At 42.1% G+C, this 18,477-nt stretch overlaps 3 protein-coding genes across 7 annotated transcripts; 2 read left to right on the top strand and 1 right to left on the bottom strand.

Annotated features, from left to right (window-relative positions):
- The first annotated feature begins 219 nt into the window (after window positions 1-219).
- On the top strand, window positions 220-6,731 carry PRELID3B (PRELI domain containing 3B). The gene is made up of 6 exons (XM_068150026.1): window positions 220-340; window positions 1,192-1,360; window positions 2,256-2,345; window positions 2,897-2,967; window positions 3,815-3,917; window positions 4,569-6,731. Exons 1-6 carry the CDS (start codon window positions 309-311, stop codon window positions 4,686-4,688), a joined length of 585 nt encoding a protein of 194 aa, XP_068006127.1. The 5' UTR covers window positions 220-308; the 3' UTR covers window positions 4,689-6,731.
- Window positions 5,839-16,252, bottom strand: LOC137446935 (uncharacterized). Of its 5 annotated transcripts, none has more exons than XR_010988762.1 (6): window positions 12,473-12,885; window positions 11,882-12,007; window positions 10,065-10,236; window positions 9,822-9,939; window positions 9,558-9,680; window positions 5,839-5,928 (listed from the first exon to the last, which is right to left on the bottom strand). XR_010988762.1 is itself a non-coding variant. In XM_068150027.1 (3 exons), exons 1-2 carry the CDS (start codon window positions 12,883-12,885, stop codon window positions 11,890-11,892), a joined length of 531 nt encoding a protein of 176 aa, XP_068006128.1. In that variant the 3' UTR covers window positions 9,933-10,236; window positions 11,882-11,889. The 5 variants fall into 5 exon arrangements, 1 of the variants encoding a protein (XP_068006128.1); XR_010988763.1 differs by having other exon boundaries at window positions 9,822-9,900; XR_010988764.1 differs by lacking the exons at window positions 9,822-9,939; window positions 12,473-12,885 and adding an exon at window positions 15,960-16,252.
- Window positions 16,253-16,445: 193 nt separating this feature from the next.
- On the top strand, window positions 16,446-17,627 carry ATP5F1E (ATP synthase F1 subunit epsilon). The gene is made up of 3 exons (XM_068150029.1): window positions 16,446-16,556; window positions 16,741-16,867; window positions 17,493-17,627. Exons 1-2 carry the CDS (start codon window positions 16,525-16,527, stop codon window positions 16,862-16,864), a joined length of 156 nt encoding a protein of 51 aa, XP_068006130.1. The 5' UTR covers window positions 16,446-16,524; the 3' UTR covers window positions 16,865-16,867; window positions 17,493-17,627.
- The last annotated feature ends 850 nt before the right edge of the window (window positions 17,628-18,477 follow it).

Raw genomic sequence — 18,477 nt, 5'->3', positions numbered from 1 at the left:
AAGCAACCCCAGAAGGCGGCACCAGAAGCAGCAGCGACGCTGCCGCACGCATGCGCGCTGACCACAGCTAGGCAGCAGAAAGGAGGGTGTCCCTGCGTGACTTTCACGTGGTGCGTGACCTCTGACGTCACCACGGCGCCGCCCGCCGATTGGAGTCGAGCGTTCGGCCGCAGCTCGCCCTTGACTGCGCAGGCGCAGCAGGTGCCAGCGGCGGAGCTTGGCCTCCGGGTGCCGGAGCGGCGGCGTGTGAGGAGAGGGCAGCGGCGGTGGCTTCAGCCCCGTTCCCTGTCCCCCGCCCCCCCGCCGCCATGAAGATCTGGACGTCGGAGCACGTTTTTGAGTAAGTGTATTACTGGGGCACTGTGAGGGAAAGAAGCGGGGCCGGCCTCGGAGAGGGCGGTCTGTCCTCCGGTGGGTCGAGGGGCTTCGCTGCCTCTAGGTTGTCTTGCCCCCTGGGCCGGCTTGGCGCCGCAGCCCTGCTTCGACCACCGTGGCTTGCTCGCCTGCACTGACCTTCCGCCTGCGCGTCCTTGCAGTCGCGGGGTCACGCCCCGCGGGGAGCCGTTCGACTGGCGGCCGGCGCAGCTCCGAGCCCGCTGAGGACCTTGGGGTCGGGCGGCCGGGACGCAGCCCTGCTACTGGAACGTGGGCGCCGCTGTCTGCGGGAAACTGCCATCGGTGGGGGACATCTAAGGAGACGCAGTCGGTGAAGCCGTGGAAACTGCTCACAAACCAAACTTGGAGGCGGCACCTGGGTATCACGGGTCCCGCTGCGGTGTTGGCCGTGTTAAGGGTCATTTCAGCTGCTATCGATTTCTAGTTGAGGGACTTACCAAGCATGAGTGGCTTCGTGTTGATAGGGCTCAGGTGCTCCAAAATTCCTATGTTGAAAAATAATCCAAAGGAAACACTTGTTAGGGGAAACTAACAACTTGATAAATTAATCTGGTATTACTGAAACTCAAAGAAACTGCAATCTTTCAGCAGTACATCACAGCAAAAATCTTTCATGCTAAGATACAAGACAGAAGGTAATTGAACTCAGCTGGCCTGATTCATCAGGTGTGTTGAATGCTTAAATTGCATGCTAGAACTGGAAATTGCAATCAGATGATGAGTTGTGTTAATTTTTAACAGAAATCTTGTTTGAAAAAAGGTGTACAGCTTTGTGTCTTGATTCTATTTTGGCAGTCACCCCTGGGAAACAGTCACGACGGCTGCCATGCAGAAATACCCAAATCCCATGAACCCCAGCGTGGTTGGAGTTGACGTGCTGGACAGACATGTAGACACGAGTGGGAAGTTGCACAGCCACAGGCTCCTCAGTACAGAATGGGGAATACCCTCCATTGTGAAATCTGTGCGTATGATATTGCAGAGCTCGGAAAGGATGCTGGAGGGAAGGGAAAGCTGCAGAACCATATGTTGCAATAGACATGTATCATTTCATAACTTGTAATGGTTTAAAAATAGAAGCATTTATGCTTCAGGAACACTGAATAGCAGTATACATAGTACTGTAGACACATAGTCCTATGTCCAGTTCTGGGCCCCCCAGTTTAGGAAAGATGTTGAGTTACTGGAATGTGTCCAGAGAAGGGCAACAAAGCTGGTGAGGGGTTTGGAGCACAAGCCCTGTGAGGAGAGGCTGAGGGACCTGGGTTTGATTAGCCTGGAGAAGAGGAGGCTCAGGGGAGACCTTATTGCTCTCTGCAACTACCTGAAGGGAGGTTGTAGCCAGGTGGGGGTTGGTCTCTTCTCCCAGGTAACCACCAATGGAACAAGAGGACACAGTCTCAAGGCACACCAGGGGAGGTTTCGGCTGGATGTTAGGAAGAAGTTCTTCACATAAAGGGTGATTGGCCATTGGAATGGGCTGCCCAGGGAGGTGGTGGAGTCGCCATCACTGGAGGTGCCTAAGAGGAGACTGGATGAGGCAGTTGGTGCCATGGTCTAGTTGATAAGATGGTATTGGGTGATAGGTTGGACTTGATGATCTCAAAGGTCTTTTCCAACCTAGTTAATTCTATTCTAAATCATAATGACTGATAGCCAAAAATTGCCTGTATCTTAGATCACTTCCATCTTAAAAATGAGATCTGCCGCAATGGAATAGTTTTATTTTGAGCTAAACCCTAATTCTGTTGTCTCAGTGCCTGTTCAATATAATAAGCACTACTTATGCGTTTAAAGGCACCAGAACAATTACAGTTGGCTAACATAATTATTTCCACATACATTTGCCTGTCTTCTAGCTCATTGGTACATGCAGAACAAAGACGTATGTTCAGGAGCACTCTGTTGTTGACCCAGTGGAAAAAACAATGGAGCTTAAATCCAGTAATGTAAGTAGCTGTGTCTGTGCAACTGAAGTAAGTTACAGATAATAATTCCTTGTAAATTTGAAAATCACCTTTAAAATCAGTTGAAAATTGTTTTAGAACAAGGCAGGTTAAAGGTTTAAGTAATGTGCTTATAGTTGACCAGTTCTGCTTTTCAGAAAAGAGCTAATAAGTTTTTGGAACTTGTCAGGACTGAAGCATTGGAACAGATTGCTGAGCAGGAAAGGGCATTAAATAATTCCAAAGCCTTTTTGGTATCAACTGTCACCATTTCCTAGTCATGTAACATTTTTTGCTCTTTGTATTATTCCATCTGTCTGATCCCACTGAAATGTTCTTACAAATGTAGAGAATGCAAACTCAAGTGAAGAGAACTAGATAAGCAAATGAATGCTGAACTTGTAGAACAAGACACAGAAATCTCCAACTCTAATACTTAGAGAGAAAATACTGTGTGTAAATCAGATATTGGCATTAGTTCTGAATATGCAGCTTTATTTACTACATTCCTTTAGTATTTTTAGCAAGAAGTAATCTTCTCTTGTATTCTGCAGATTTCATTTACAAACCTAGTGTCAGTAGATGAGAGGCTTGTCTATAAACCACACCCTCATGAACCAGACAAGTAAGTACTTTGTTCAGAGATTGCCCTCAAGCAGTAGTGCAGATGTCAGCTCTGAAAATCTCCATGGTTTCCTTTGAACAGAAGAGGAGATTTACATCATCTCTGTTATGGCTACCTGTCTAAAAAGCCAATTCAACGGGCTGTAATTTTTTCTAATGACCTTCCTTCTGCAGAGCACTACTGGGAAACCTAGTATCATGCTATGATGGAGTCCAGGTCAGCTTCCTAGGGAGTTGTCCTGTGTCCTGTCTGTAACTGAGTTTGTATACATGTGCAATTACTGGCTCCGTATTTCTGATCTCTTCATCAGGCTGAGCATAGAACCTGCATTAGAAGCCACATTTATCTGCCTTTAGTCTGTAATTCTGGAGGTCTGAATTTTGATGTTTATCTTGGGAGCTTTGGGAGTTGTCTTTTAAGGGAAGCTCAGAGCATACTGAGTCTATACTGCTGGAATTAGTGACAATTCTGAAAGAGCTTTCTCACTTTTTTTTCCTCTCATGACTGTCAGAAATGTTATATCCATGTTGCTGAAAAGGACATCTCACTACTGCTTTCCCTGTGTTACTTTCGTTCCGAAACTGTTGTTGCCACTATTAATTTCCTGCTGCTAAAGGTAGAAATAGTTGAGCGCCCCAAAGGGACACTTGGACTTAGTGGAGTGGTTTTTAATTTGTGGGTAGAAGGGTAAAGCAGTTAAGCACTCTGGAAGTGCATCGTGTTTATGGGGCACAAAGTTCTGCGTTATACAAGAAAGCTGATAAAGGATGGTACTTGTTGGGGAGGGGCGAGTTTGCATTCTGTTTTTTAACTACTCCAAATAATTGTTTCCTGCTCTCCATTTCAGAACTATTTTGACACAAGAAGCAATAATATCTGTAAAAGGTGTCAGTCTCAGCAGTTACCTAGAAGGGCTAATGGCAAACACAATTTCTTCCAATGCTAATAAAGTAAGTATGAGCCTTGTGTAAACGTGTGATTCACTAGCTGAATGACAAAAGGAATAGTAATCTATTTTACTGTTTGGTTTGGGGTCCACATAGTTCAACTGCCTTTACTGCAGAGACTGAATGTTCAGATTGCTGGTTTTTTTTTCCTCTTTTTTTACCTTTTGTGAATGGAGATAGTTATTGGCAAAGCTCTCTGAATCTTCACTGGAAAAATAACATCCCCACTCACTCCGCAATCTGGAACTGTTGCCTTTTAGCAGCCCTGTTGATACCATTTATTGGGTTTTGCTATTAAAAAAGGATATACATCTGAAGTAGTTAATGTGGGAGTAATGAAGTGGTGTTTTAGTTGAGAGTCTGTCCTCTGGGAATCCAAAGATGTCTTGAATTCAGCCTCACCAATGATAAAACAATCTGGATTAAAAGCCTTTTGTTGTTCATAATGTGAACACTGCTGACATAAGGAATTCTTTCATAAAGCACAAGGCAGTCCATGTTCCTGCAGTGCTCCAGTTATTGAGGTAAAAAACAAGAGGCTTGTATTTCTTACTTTTTCAACTGTTGTGTCTTTACTCATTTTCAGTAAGACAGCATTTAACCTATTTAGTATTGCTATGATTTATACAGTGACAAACTTTTCTTTAACTGTAGGGCCGTGAAGCATTGGAATGGGTAATTAATAGACTGAATGCTGAAATTGAAGAGTTCACAGCCTCAGCAAGAGGAACCATGAGGAATTCAATGGCAGCAGCAGCATTTGTAGAGAAATAATTTTAAGTATACCTGTATTACTAATAAGGTTTTTAACAATCTGAAGCTTCTCTCCAAACCTAAATACAAGTATCCTTTGTTATTTAAAGGCATACCTGTATATTAGACATGTTTCAAATTTAATTTGGAGAAAAGCTGAATTCTTACTAATGAGGCTGATGCACAAAGCCTAGTGAACATATTGGTTCAGCTGGACCGAGTTTTGGTTACAGATGAAGTATTTTTACGTATAGTTTCTGTATTTACATGAACACTAACTTATGATGTTGGCAGGTATGAAATAACCTCATTTAGCGATGAGGCTGCATATGGTGGAGGAGACTGGCATGTTTGGTTAACTTCTGTGGAATTTGTATTTCTGTGTGACTTATGGACTACCTCTTTTGGGACCAAGCCCAAAACTAAGCAGAATGGTTTGTTCCAGCATTATTCTGTTTGTTAAGTTTTGATAGTTGCGTGAAACAACTTGTTTTAACAGAAAGTTTATTACTTGATGCTTGACATACAAAAGAATGTACACCATATTGTTTTTATAAGCTTTTTAACTTGAGTGGTTGAGCTGACATGGTACTTAAATTGTTTTTTCAGCCAATATAGGGAAAACATAAAAAGTGTATCTTATGTATTAAGATCTAAATTCTGCTCCTAAAATTCACATTAATGAGCTGGGTCTGCAGTAACTTAAAATCTTATATTACACTTGTGTAAGTATCTCTGTATCAAAATAAAGGGGTACAATAAGCATAGAGCCTTAAATCTTCTAAGCTGCTAGGGCATCTAAGGATAGTGGGCATTCAGAATTTCAGAGAACCACTTGCAGGACTGAAAACTAAAAAGTGGGCTAAAGAAATACCTAAACATAAGAGGAAGTAATATTAAGGAATGTTAATGATATACTCATTAACTTGGTCATGTTCCAAAAAGAACCTCTTAATATCAACCGAATACTGTGTTGTCCTTTCATTTAAACAGTGTTCTAAATTTCCACAAGTTCCTTTACCTGTTGAACTAAACTGCTCACAATACAAGGCTCTTTAAATGAAAACCTTGAGAATAAATAGTTTTCTACAGTTCATGTTTTGTTTCTTGGTACTTACTGTAGATTCTTGGTACTGTCACCAGTCATTAGCTGTGGGAATGTAAAGGTCAGACCTTGACATCCTTCCTTACATAGTACACCAGTCTGCTGGTAGTTCTGCTGACTTCAGCAGGGACTACATGTCCCATTAGGCTCCTCTGTCTGAAGGAAAAATGGAAAAGCACAGCTGTGAATTAGCTGGTGCTTGTACTTTGGTGCCAGCAGGGGCTTTTCCTGGAATTTTAATTCTAAGCTTACAAGTAATTTCAGACCATTCTGTTAGCCATTAAGAAATGTAATGTCACCTGTTCCAGCACACTTTACATTGCATGCCATTTCTGTTCTATCAGAACTGCCTATCAAGTAGTGTCTGCTATAGAGACTATAATAGAGAGAGCCAGAGCTTATTTGAAATCGCAAGCACACGGAACACAATCGTCGGTAAGATTTGTGTAGCGGACAAAGCCCATATATATATATATATATATATAAAAAAAAAATAACTACTCTATTTTTCTAAAAATAAATGGTTTGAGACTACCTTACTAAATTGACATCATCAAGGTTTGCTGTGCTTTTACAGGAAGTTATTATACATTAAATACCATTTCAGTTTTAAAACTGTATGTGAAACTTCTGCAAAACTGTACCATCATTTCTGATTAAAAAAAATACAGTGCTTGAGACTGATTTTAAGTATGTGTTCAGCTGTTAGCATCACTTGGCATTTTAAATGTGATACATTTTTTTTCCTGCACTAAGGACAGCATAGTACGACTTCATAGTTTGCCCTTACACTGAGAAAAACCTTATTGTTCAAGATTTACAAGCATTCAACAACTTCTCGCAAGATCATGATTTTATTTCTTCTGGTTTATTTATATGCCTGCATTCTCAGTCTGTCAGGGAGTATGGCTTTCTGTATGCAGTGCTTTTTAAATAAAATTTTATCTGAGTTCTGGCTAGTTTCTGAAACTTGTCATTTATTTGGGTTTTATAACTCTAGGTGAGCAACCTAAAGTGAGGAGGATGAACGTGAAGAAATACTCTGCAGTTAGTAACTTCTTTGATTGAAATGTATATCCCAAAATGAACATTTACAGCTGATGTGGTCTTTTTTGCTTCTTAATAACTGCACATTGTTGGTTCATGTCCAGCTTCTCATCCACCAGAACTACCACGTCCTTTTCTGCAGGGGCTTTCTATTGCTGCATCCCCCAGCCTGTATTGATATTGAGCATTGTTCTGGCCCAGGTGCAGGACCCTGCACTTGGTCTTCTTGAACCTTGTGAGGTTTATCTGGGCCCACCTCTCCAGCTTGTCCAGGTCAATCGGGATGACACACCCTCTAGCAGATCAACAGTGCCACTCAGCTTGGTGTCAGCTGCAAACTTGCTGATGACACATTTGATCCCATTGTCTGTATCACCAATAAAAATATTAACCAGTGCTGGTCCCAGTACAGACCCCTGGGGGACATGACTTGTCAGTGATTTCCATCTGGACTTGGAGCCATTGACCACTACCCTCAGGATGTGACCAGCCAGCCAATTCATTATTCACTGAACAGTCCACCTATCAAATCAGTATCTCTCCAATTTGGCAAGTAGGATGTTGTGGGAGACCATGTCAAAGGTCTTGCAGAAGTCTTGTTTAAGGAATGTGGAATCTAATGCTCAGGATTGTTAAGAGCAGAAGAGAAAAAAATATTTGGGTCTCTGAAGTCATGTAATAGCTTGTCTGTTTACCCCCAGTTAACTTTCACAACTAGGAGACTGCACCTGAAGTAGCTTTGCTTGATGGGGGTGGTGGTGCGTGCTGTGTGCTGTCCCACTGCAGGAGAAGGAGGCAGATACCTTCCCTGTGCTCACTGTATGTAGACAGCTTCTTTAGTGAGTCCTGTGTTCCATGTGGCTCAGCTTCACAGCTCACCGCAGCACTCTGCCATGGCTGGCAACACCCCAATGAATGGAGTGCTACGGATGAGTGCACTGCAGAGAATATGGCCTGAGGCAGTGCAGACAAGCTGTGGGTTCTGGTGGTTAGAAGGAATGGAAGAGATGGGAATGAGAAAAGCCACAGCAGGAGGGACAGAACTAAAGGACCAGGAAGAAAGAAAAAAGGGAAGCAAAAGGGGCAGAGGTGGGGCAGTGTAACGTGAACAAAGACTCTGGTGCATCCCTACCTGTGTTACCTTGCCTAAAGGGATTCATGTTGTACCTTAGCTTCAGATTTAGGTTTTCACATAAGTAAAACTTCTAAGTTTGATGACAAATAAAACAAAAGTGAGTAAGCTTTAGATCCAAAGCATAATGGCGTGGGGAATATTTAACAGGGCACTGTTATATTTTTTGTTCTTGCTGATTGCTTGTGAAGTTTCCAGTGATACATCATGAGGCTTCCTTGCAGTTCATTGTCTTAATTATTTTGGGTGGCTTGCTTGTGTTCCTGTGACCCTCACAGTACTCCCAACACAGCTACTAAGGATTCCTGCCAGGGGGAGAGACATGCTACAAGTCTCCAAAGCCTCCTTATACAGTAAGTTGCATCTAGAAACCCTATGGCAGCTAATTTAAAACTAGACGTTTAAACTGCAGTAGCTGCAGACTACTGGTCTTGGCAAACTTGGCCCCCTTCTGTTGAGACTGAATACTTGCATCATCTGCTGGTTCTACTGCAAACCCAGTGCTCTTGAATTCTCAAATATTTGTAATGATAGCCATATGCCTGTGGAAAGAGCCTTCTGAATCAAACTGCTCACATAATTTGTATCTAAAAGTAGAAACAAGGAATGCAAAAAATACTTTTCCTCAGGTTTGTTCTAAGAATTGGCCAAACCAGTGGTGACATTTTGGTGTTAACTCAGTAAAGTGTTTTTTACTGTAAACTACAGGGTTCTTCACATCTTGATTTAAACAGGCTTGGGATAGCTAAAGCAGCAGTATAATGGATTGTTTTATATTAACTGCAAGGCAGATCTATAGGACTATGGGTTTTTTCAGTGGTATTTCTATTTCAGTGTAGTTGTCTAGCTTCCATGTACCCATCTGCATTCTTGTTAAAAGATTTGTATTTGTACCCCTTGCTTATTGCCTACATACTATTGTGTTCTGCAAGGTACTGCTTCTAGCAATCTGAAATGATGAAAGCTGCTACCCTGAAGAAAGCAAAATCCTGAAGTTACTGTGACACTGAAACAACCTGTGTCTGTATGAACACTAGAATAATACCACTTCAGTTAGCAACAGAAATGAAGTACTTTTTAAAAGGGTTAATTTACCTGAGAAGTAGTTCTTCTACTGACTATGGGTGTCAGCACCTGTTCAGTCATACAGCAGTTAGCTATGAATGTAAACCAGCACCAGCTGTCATAAAAACTTTAACCACCGCTTCCTACAGCATTGCTGATCTGTCTGTTGTGGTCTATACTTGCAAGTTAACTGCTTAGTGTATTTCCAGTAAATGTCATATACAGTAAACCCAAGCACCTATTTCTAGTAACCACAACCTTCCAGAGCCCCCTGGCACTGACAAATAAAGGAAAGATCAGCATCTTGTTGCTGTTCACATACAGGGAGCTGAAGAGGGCCAGTAAAGAGACCATTGTATGAAAGCTCTGAATTGTTTTAAATCCTTCCATTTCTCGAGGTGAAGCTTGTTATTCCATTTGCACAGAACCTGTTCATTTCTTTCTCAGATAATTTGATAGCTTTGCTTTATATGTTGCCATAGAATTAAATTATTCTAAAGGGCAGGTTACATGTTACATCTAAGATGAACTAATTGCTTACTTTTGGTGAGAGGAAACAGTTCTGTGTCTGTCTGCCTTGTTCCTGGCTGTGCTGCCCTACTTCTTCCCTTGCACTGAAGATAGTGGTCTTCACTTGTACCCTTTGTTGAGCCAAGTCAATTTGCTGAAACAAAGAAACATGAACATGAGATGTGATACAATATGCTTTTCCTGTGAAAGAACAGAACAAATGGAAGCAGGGTGCTACCACACAGATATCACTTCCCTGTCTGCAAAGTGAGATGTGACTATGACCCATACTTACCTAGGATCCTATGCCTCCCTTGTCTTTCAAAGAAGGGTAAGTGCCCATGCTGAAAACAGGCTTGAGACACAGATGTCACCTAGGTGTTTTTAAAACTTTTATTCAATATTATCATCAGCTGTGGACAGAATGTTTTACATTATCATGCTAGTTTATCATAGCAGCATTTTAAAAGTAACATAGCTATCAAAAGTTACTAAACACAGTTAAAAAGGAAGCAATGCACAAGACTTGGGAGTGTACCTGAATCCTGCTCTGCAGATCCTGGGCCCCGCCAGAGATTGTTTATGCCAGATTTTGTAGAATAGAAGGGAGCTTGGATGACACTGCAAGATTATTTTTACTTTGAATCCAGGTGTCCAAACATTAGAAATGAATGTCTTCATCTGTTTCATCAACCAACCTTCAAAATGTCCTGTAATAGGAAACAGCACAGAACTGCAACTTTATCTAAGACTAGAGCTGATTTTGGAGTATGCTTTCTGCTGGTGCTCTGTGCAGCGTGCAGTACTTAGACCAGAGGAGATTTACCAGGAGATGACCTGTATTGTCATCAGCATGGCACGAGTTCCAGTAGCTGTGGAACAGATTAGGGTCAGCAGCAGAGAGAACAGCAGAGCTTTACCAGCACAGCCCAGTATGGCTTACAGAGGCAGAGAAAGGAGATAAATCCACAGCCATCAAAGGTAGGAAGCATTATTACTGATCTGTACCTTTTATACAATAGTGACCATAATTCCATGTTTCTTGGCAATGTTATTTCATAGTAAAATGTGCAGTAACTGCCATTTTACATTAAGGCAGAAGGAGCACAGTGAAGAGATGATGGAATTTATAGTCTCTTGGAAATCATATCAATACTGGTTTTTTATTGTATTGCAATTTGCCTTTTACATAATTATTTGTTCTCCTCTGTACAGTGTACTTGAGAAACTTCTAAGATTAAAGTCAGTCACAAAATGATAGTGTTGTTAGACAGCAAGGGAGCTTTTTTAGGGGTTAATTATTTTATTAAGAATACAGGGTACAGCAAGCAAATCTGTAATTCCATTACAAATTATGAAGTAAAAAAAAAATTCACTTGTTTTGCCTTTTGATGTACAAACATTGTACTCTTGATAGAATTACAGCCATGCTGCATGAGCTCTAAAATTATAGCTGCATTATGAATAAAAATTAAGAATATTCAAGAACTACTTGGGTCTCATCATTGGTACATAAGCAGCCTTTTCTCAGTCTGGTAATTTTTGTGTTGTGCTAAATCCCCACAATGTTAATATTTGCAAAGTGAGACATCATTCCTGTCAGCTTCAGTCCATGTTCAGCAGATACCTGCTCCAACTAAGAGGTGACCTCAGTGGGAGTTCCAACCACGGTGATTATGTTAAATCCATTATACACGCATCTGGACATCAGTTGTATAATAACACAGGCAAAGCTGCTGTGTATCCACCTGAGAAGTTACAGCCTCCTTTATTTGTGTATCTGTCACTTCCTTGCTCTATAAAACACTTTTGTGATGACTGAAAAACGTGATGTGCGTTTCTGTGCCTATGTCTGTAAAGACAACAGCGGGTTTTGACTACCCTCTGCTTGGCAGCACAGTCTTGAGATGAGACAAGGCAGCTGTAGATCAGCCTCCTGATCTACTCATACTATAATTAGATGCACCTTTATAAACTGAAATATAAGCTGTTCTGTCCTCTTTTTAATTAGATGTCTAGCTTCTTTCAGAACTTCTAAGATATTTTTATTAATTCAAACTAACCACAAATAAAAAAACCCACCATGCTATTTCAGTACATAATTCATGTCCAGAGATACAAAATAAATGTAATAAGACCTCTTTTATCTGGAAAACAAGGAGAACTGGTATTGCTGAAATGTGTATTTCTTAATCACAGAATCAGTTGAGCACACTGCTAGCTTCCAGACAGAACTCCTGCACACACACTCCAGAGAAAGATACTGCTTTCTTTGCCATTTTTGTTGCTATCATCAGAAAGATTCAAATTTTTTTAGTTAGATGTTATGAATCAAAAGAAAATAATCCCTCATACCTTTACAGTTAGAGGCCCAGTTGGACAGTTTCTATTTCAGCTGTGTTTTGGGGGGTTGATTTGATTTGTTTGTTTTTAAATCTCCAAAACCAGTAAGCAGCCCAGTATGTGAATATCCTATGGTACCTGGAAAAGAAGAACAAAAGCATTTTCATTTCCATTCTATTGCTAAACTGTAATTTTATTCCAGACCTACAGGAGAGGCAGATGGCATTTGACAGGAGGGTATTCTTTGTCAGGCTATCATAGATGCTAAACTCTGGTTGAGTAAGGAGTCATGCCAGGACAGAAGAATGTCTGCTACTGTATGTGTTATTTTCTACTTCTGTACTGGTCCTTGGTGAAGGAGTAATATTCTAAGTCTGTGAGCTCTTATTACTAGAGTTTTTCTGCACCAAAAAATAGAAACTGTTTAGAGACATAAAGATTAAGCCTGTATGCTCAGTTAGTTTAAGGAGTAGTATTGTTTGGGTTCATTGATATATCTACTTTGTTTTGGTGTAATGTTAGAGATACTTAGTTTAAAATACTTATGGATTTAACACCAGTCATGGATTTATTTGGCTTTTCAGTGTCATCTCTTCAACCTACCTGGACCTGCTTGGTCTCACTTTTTTGGCCTCCCTGGACCCCTCCAGCATCAAGACTCCAGCCTCCTTGGAACTCTTTAAAATCCCCTTTTCAGATTCATTGGATTTATCTAGTCTGAGCTCTTCATCCTCTGTGGATTTCTCCAGTCTCACTTCTTCATCTTCTCTGGACCTGTCAAGTCTCTCATCTTCAGCCTCTTCAGACTTCTCCAGTACCTCCTCTTCAATTTCCTTAGAGCTCTCCAGTCTCACCTCTTCAGACTCCTGGGAGCACTCCAGTTTCACCTCTTCAATTTCCCTGGATCTATCAAGTCTCACTTCATCAGGCTCTCTGGATCTCTCTAGTGACAGTTCTTCAGTCTCCTTAGATCTCTCAAGTCTCACCTCTGTACCCTCCGATTTCTCCAGTCCCATTTCTTCACCCTCTCTAGACCTCTCCAGTCTCACTTCTTCATCCTCCCTAGATGTTTCTGATCACATCTCCTCAGCTTCCTTGGATTTTTCCTGTACAATCCCCCCATCCTCACTAGATGTCTCAGAGTACACCTCCTCAACTTCTTCAGAATCACTAGATCTCACTGATTTTAACTATTTAATGTTTCAGGGCACCACTGAATTATCCTCTTCAACCTCTGAGCATGCTTCTAATTTTATCCCTACACCCATTCTGGATGTCTCCAATCTCACCTTTCAGGATACTCCTTCCCTCACTGCCTCAGTTTCTTTGGACATTTCTAATCTCACATCCTTAGTTTCCCCAGACCTATCCACTCTCACATTTCTGGATGTTGCTAATCGCACTGCTTCAGCTGTTCCTGATCTCTGCATCTAACCCTTTTAATACATCCCTCCTTCTCTCTGCAGCCTCTCTATACCTTTCTGAACCTTCCTCTTTTATGTGTTCTTTCTAAGTTCTGTTTCTGAAAGTTTAAAATTAGTTACTGTCCTTTACAAATCTATCCTAGCATCTCAACAGCAGTGGGCATGAAAACAGGTCATACAAATCTGTAATGGTGCCTTGTTTACAGCTGCATAAACATCAATATATATTCTGGAATTTCTGTAGAGCACAATTTCCGTCCCAAATTTCCAATCTGCCTCAGCACAGTACCACTCCTAGAGGTTTAACTTTTTAAACTCATGCTCCATTTTTTGTCTATCTAGATCAACAAATAGTAAACAGAGCTAAACGTGCAAACAACTGCATTCAAGTTGTGTATCTCCATTTTGGATTTAAATAGGTGCACTGCATAGAAGCGCAGACAGAGGAATTTCATGTGGATTCACAGAGTGAAAGTGTTGTGAAAAAACAAAATCAGGGAGAAAGGAGCAGGTGAGAGACAGGAAATAAGGAGAGGAACCCAAGAAGTTAGTGGGGCAGGAATAGAGGGACACATAGCTAGAAGAAATTTGTCCAGCTGTGTTAGCATGATTATTTTTTTTATGGCAAACCTCCCTTGTGGCCTAGGCTGCCCATAAAGCTTAAAATAATCTCACTGATAGTTACTTATTAAATCATCAGATGTTAACATTAAAAAAAGGGTATCTAAAATCCCCTTTATGTAAGTAGTGCAGTTACTTGTGCTGCATCAAATATGTTGCATAGGTAGCAGAGAGAGGCTTCCTTAAATCTTTGGTGCTTCTCCTTGTCCTTTTGTTAACATTGTGATTGTTGGGGTTTAGAAAACAAATATCTTTTGTTTCAATATCTTATCACTGGCACCCTTTCTGTGTTAAAAGTGCTATCAGAACAACTATTTTTTAATTGGTTTAATTTTCTATAAGCTTTCCTCCAATATGCCAAGTCTGTCTCAAAATTAGGATAAAAATGGTTCACACAAATAAATATATACGGAAATCAATGAGTGAAATAAGATTTTCTGCTTCACTTACATTCATTCTTTCTTCATAACTAAGTAGGAAAGACTGGAATATATGAATTTCAGATATGAATCCCAAATTCAATAGGAGCAGTTGTTTAGCAGATCACAACAAATCAGAGATTGTTGGTTCAGACGGAAGGGGCTAGCACAGTGGAACATCCTCAAGGGTCCACCTTCAAAAATGTTATCACAGCTGCTGCTAACCACAGTCGTCTTCAGTAATTTCAGCAGAGAGATTAAGTAGGCAAATTGAGGAGAGGAAATTCTTTCCATGTTACCACTCCTTCTTCCTGGTTCCTACTAATTACAGTAACAGACAATCTTCTCTTACTGTCATATGCTATCCTAGAGACAGACTTTGAGATATTTGATGAACAATGGCATTTGTTGTGGTGGATCTATATTGACAATATGGCATGTGGACTAATGGCAATGGCTTTGGACTAACTGATGTATCTAATGAAGTTGAAAACTACTGTGCTTTTAAAAAGCACTGTCAATGAAAACAACATTGTGTAGTCTTGTGAAATCACTGTGTGACTTCCAGGGATATGCACTTCAGCAGATACCAAAACTGGCAGGAAGACAGAAGGCCTCTGCAAAGGACCAGAGTCACCAGCATTTCCTCAACACCTGCACAGCTTCTGGAGGATTCTTACCGAGTTTGTGGTGCAGTTTGGCTCCGGACAGAAGGCACAGTGAGAAGTGATATACATACACAAGTGTAAGGAATTAATAAACACCCAATCTAGAATCTCTTTAAGTCTTCAGCCCTCATTATTGAAATGACCAAATTGATTCTTTATCAAACATAAACTGAGTCTTCTCATAACTTTTCACCTATTATGTATGCAAAACCTGTCTATTTTCCCATCATTAAATAATAATCTCTTCTAATTTCCTGTGCTGTCTCTTATGCATTTGTTTAGAGCAAATGACTGAACAAATCTTAGGTGTGTGTATGAGCTTACATCCACAAGAGCCCCATTCCACAGGCACGTCTGGCAGGGTAGAACTCTGAATATGGCACAGCTTGGTCACCACAGATTAATGCTCCAAACTGGAGACTGTCTGTACTCATACAAATCATTGGCTCCCATGTCTGTGAACCAATTTTTCTTTAGAGTCTTATCTGGAAAAAAATAAGAACTGACGGAACAGAGAGGCAGTAACAACTGATTTAGCTGGTGTGTGTGTGTGATTTTATCCACCTCCTTGGATTCTTAGATTACACCTGGGATACTTAGAAATTAGATAACCTGTAACTAAACTAACTGATATATAACCAACCATTAGCTTCAGAGAGTCAGGCTTTCAGGCTAGATGTGAGGAGGAGGTTCTTCACCATCAGAGTGGTGAAACCCTGCAATGGGTTGTCCAGGGAGGTGGTTGAGGCCCCATCCCTGGGGGTGTTTAAGAGCAGGCTGGATGAGGCTCTGGCCAGCCCGATCTAGTGTGGGGTGTCCCTGCCCATGGCAGGGGGGTTGGAACTAGATGATCCTTGTGGTCCCTTCCAACCCTGAATGAAACTATGAAACTATGAAATTTCTGGGGATTTGGTAGTGTTTTCGGATTGACTCGATGATCTCAAAGGTCTTTCCTTACCTAAAGGACTGCATGATTCCGTGGTACGCAGTGTTTCCGGCCAATTTCCCCTTCTGAAGCACGGCAGACTACACATACACACACAGCCCCGCTCTTCTGGAGCCCTAGCTGGCCACACCTGCAAGCAGAGCTGACACCTTCCAAACCTTTCCCAAACTTTCTGTTGCAGAGAACTGGGATGAACAGGTGGGTGTAGTGTGGTACTGACACCGTGCCTGCGCCAGGACAAGACCCCAGCCGCGATAGCTGCTGTGGGCAAGGACTGAGCAACCATGGCTGCCGCGGCCGGAGTTACTCGCAGGAAAGGGCGGGAGGCGCGTGTCTTATCCAGCCCTCTGATTGGTCGCTGCCAGAGGAGGGTGCTTGCGACTCGAGGAGAGGCTGGGTACTTGTCATTGGTGAGACTCCCTGAGGTAATTCGCATTCCAATTGGCGAGAAGATTATTTCTACGATTTGATTGGCTAGCGAGCAGCGCGGGGGATTTTCCCGTTCCGGTGGGCGCTGACCTTGCTTTGCCCGGCAGTGGAGCTGGTGTTCGCCCCGTGTCGCTCATCAGCCGCAGCCATGGTGGCTTACTGGCGGCAGGCCGGGCTCAGGTACGCGCCTGGGCCGACAAGACGCCTCTGGTGACGTCCTTGCGACAGCTGCAGCGGCCGGAGGCGAGGGCTCCGCAGGGAGGGCTGTCGGGGTCACCGCTCTGCCTCTGCGGGGGGTGGGGACGCTTTCGGGACGGATTCGAGTCTCACCTTCGTTCTCTCTCCCTTTCTCTCCTGTCTTTAGTTACATCCGGTATTCCCAGATCTGTGCCCAGGTTGTTAGAGCGGCCATGAAGCCTCAGTACAAAGCAGAGGCAGAGAGGGCGGCAATGGCTACTGTGAAAACGGTAAAACCCAAGAAGGAGTAAGATGTAAGTAAAGGCGCTGGCGAGCGTCGTAATTGTTTTACACGTGGAGTGCTGCTTTCCCAGTGTGGGTCGGGTTAATGATGGTCCGTAGCTGCATGGTTCATTTCGCGCTAGTTGTGGATAATAGGCTCTTGTGCGTGGAACGGGACCAGATCAGTGAGTGGTTTAGTGCCAGTGTGTGCGGGCGTCGCTGCATGCTGATGACGTGTGGGATAGGAAGCTGCTTCATCTTATTAGTTCAGTAGAGGGAGATGTGCAATCCATCGAGCCCTGCTTTGAAAGACTGGAGGCTTAGTCGGACTTCATACGGATTTACACAAAACACCTGGGTTTCTGTAGCAGTCTTCGTAGATTTCTTGTCCCTCGCTTTACCAAGCCAACAGACTCCCTGAACTACAGTTCCCCTCATCAGAAGACTTTATTTGTGTAAGGGTTATCAGCTGTGTGTAAAAGATAGGTGCCACTTCTACTTCTATTTGTCTGCATGCATCATGAGCAGCTGACATCTAAGTAGAGCAGCTTCTTCTGAGATGAAATGTTATATATTTTATTGTTACATGTTAAATTAGTGAGGCATACCTTGTACATATTCTTGATTCAACTAACTTGTATTTTAAATCTCTCATAGGAACTGATTTATGGTGAATAACAGCAAACTGCAAAGCTGTAGGCAAGCTCAAGACTGCAATATAATGTCATCACATTAACTGCACAACTTGTCTCTATGTAAATGAGCATGCTAATAAATCCAATTTCTGTTAAATGAATGTGTGTAAAGTGTTGTTCCTCTTCAGAGCACTCTACCTTGCAGAGACATTTCTGCTTCACTTGTTTAAAATAGTTTTGATTACAGTCTGCCATTCAATAGCAACTTGTATTTATTTTCAAGGCAAATCTCCTGCTGGATTTCATGCTCATATGTCAGGTACATAAATGGGAGAGAGATTTAATTGTTTAAAACTTTTCTGCCTGCTTAATTTCAGTGATTAATGATTACTTTGAAAAGAGTTTTTCTCGCTAAAATCTATATGAGCAGAGAATATAGGCATATAATTTTAATAATTAAAAACTACTTCTGTCAGCTCTCTCTACTGGAAGTGGTACACTGTTGGCTTTAAAATTCTGTGTCATCATGGTGTTCTTCATGGCCTTAGAAGAAGACTAACTCAGGGGAAAAACAATTTGATGAGACTAGGGATTACAACTAAACTGAAGGCAGGATATTCTACTGTCGACGTGCTGCACAGGATCCAATCTCCAAAGCTGTTTTGAACACTCACCTGTGAATTGGGAGTTGGAGGACCTGGGTGAAGGAGGAGGTGCAGAACTCGCTGGACCATATGCTGGTCTCAGCCATTGGTTACCCTTTGTTTTACCACTGTGTCACTTTTCTGGGGGGCAGAGTGACATGCATTCACTGGGAGACTTAACAGAGGAGGGTGACACTGCCATCTACTCTTGGCTGGGGACAAAGTCATACTTCACCTGTGTTGCCTGAGGGAATAGAAGTGCTTGCATGTTCCTGCTGCTGTGTGTATTCACAGCAAGTACAGGACTGTCGCCTGCACAGAAAGAAACGCAGCATGCTTAAAGAGCTGGCTCCAAGGCTGTTC

Source organism: Melanerpes formicivorus, unplaced genomic scaffold (assembly GCF_026170545.1).
Source record: "Melanerpes formicivorus ecotype bairdi unplaced genomic scaffold, bMelFor1.0.p_v2 SCAF_19, whole genome shotgun sequence".
In the NCBI taxonomy this organism is placed as follows: domain Eukaryota; kingdom Metazoa; phylum Chordata; class Aves; order Piciformes; family Picidae; genus Melanerpes; species Melanerpes formicivorus.
This window is presented reverse-complemented; position numbering and strand designations above follow the sequence as displayed.

Coding starts and splice junctions, on each gene's coding strand:
- PRELID3B (XM_068150026.1), top strand. CDS start 309: ATGAAGATCTGGACGTCGGAGCACGTTTTTGA. Junction 2,968..3,814: donor CACCCTCATGAACCAGACAA/GTAAGTACTTTG, acceptor TCTCCATTTCAG/AACTATTTTGACACAAGAAG. Junction 3,918..4,568: donor TTTCTTCCAATGCTAATAAA/GTAAGTATGAGC, acceptor CTTTAACTGTAG/GGCCGTGAAGCATTGGAATG.
- LOC137446935 (XM_068150027.1), bottom strand. CDS start 12,885: ATGGGACTGGAGAAATCGGAGGGTACAGAGGTGAGACTTGAGAGATCT. Junction 12,008..12,472: donor GTGAGACCAAGCAGGTCCAG/GTAGGTTGAAGA, acceptor CTTCTTTTCCAG/GTACCATAGGATATTCACAT.
- ATP5F1E (XM_068150029.1), top strand. CDS start 16,525: ATGGTGGCTTACTGGCGGCAGGCCGGGCTCAG. Junction 16,557..16,740: donor TGGCGGCAGGCCGGGCTCAG/GTACGCGCCTGG, acceptor TCCTGTCTTTAG/TTACATCCGGTATTCCCAGA.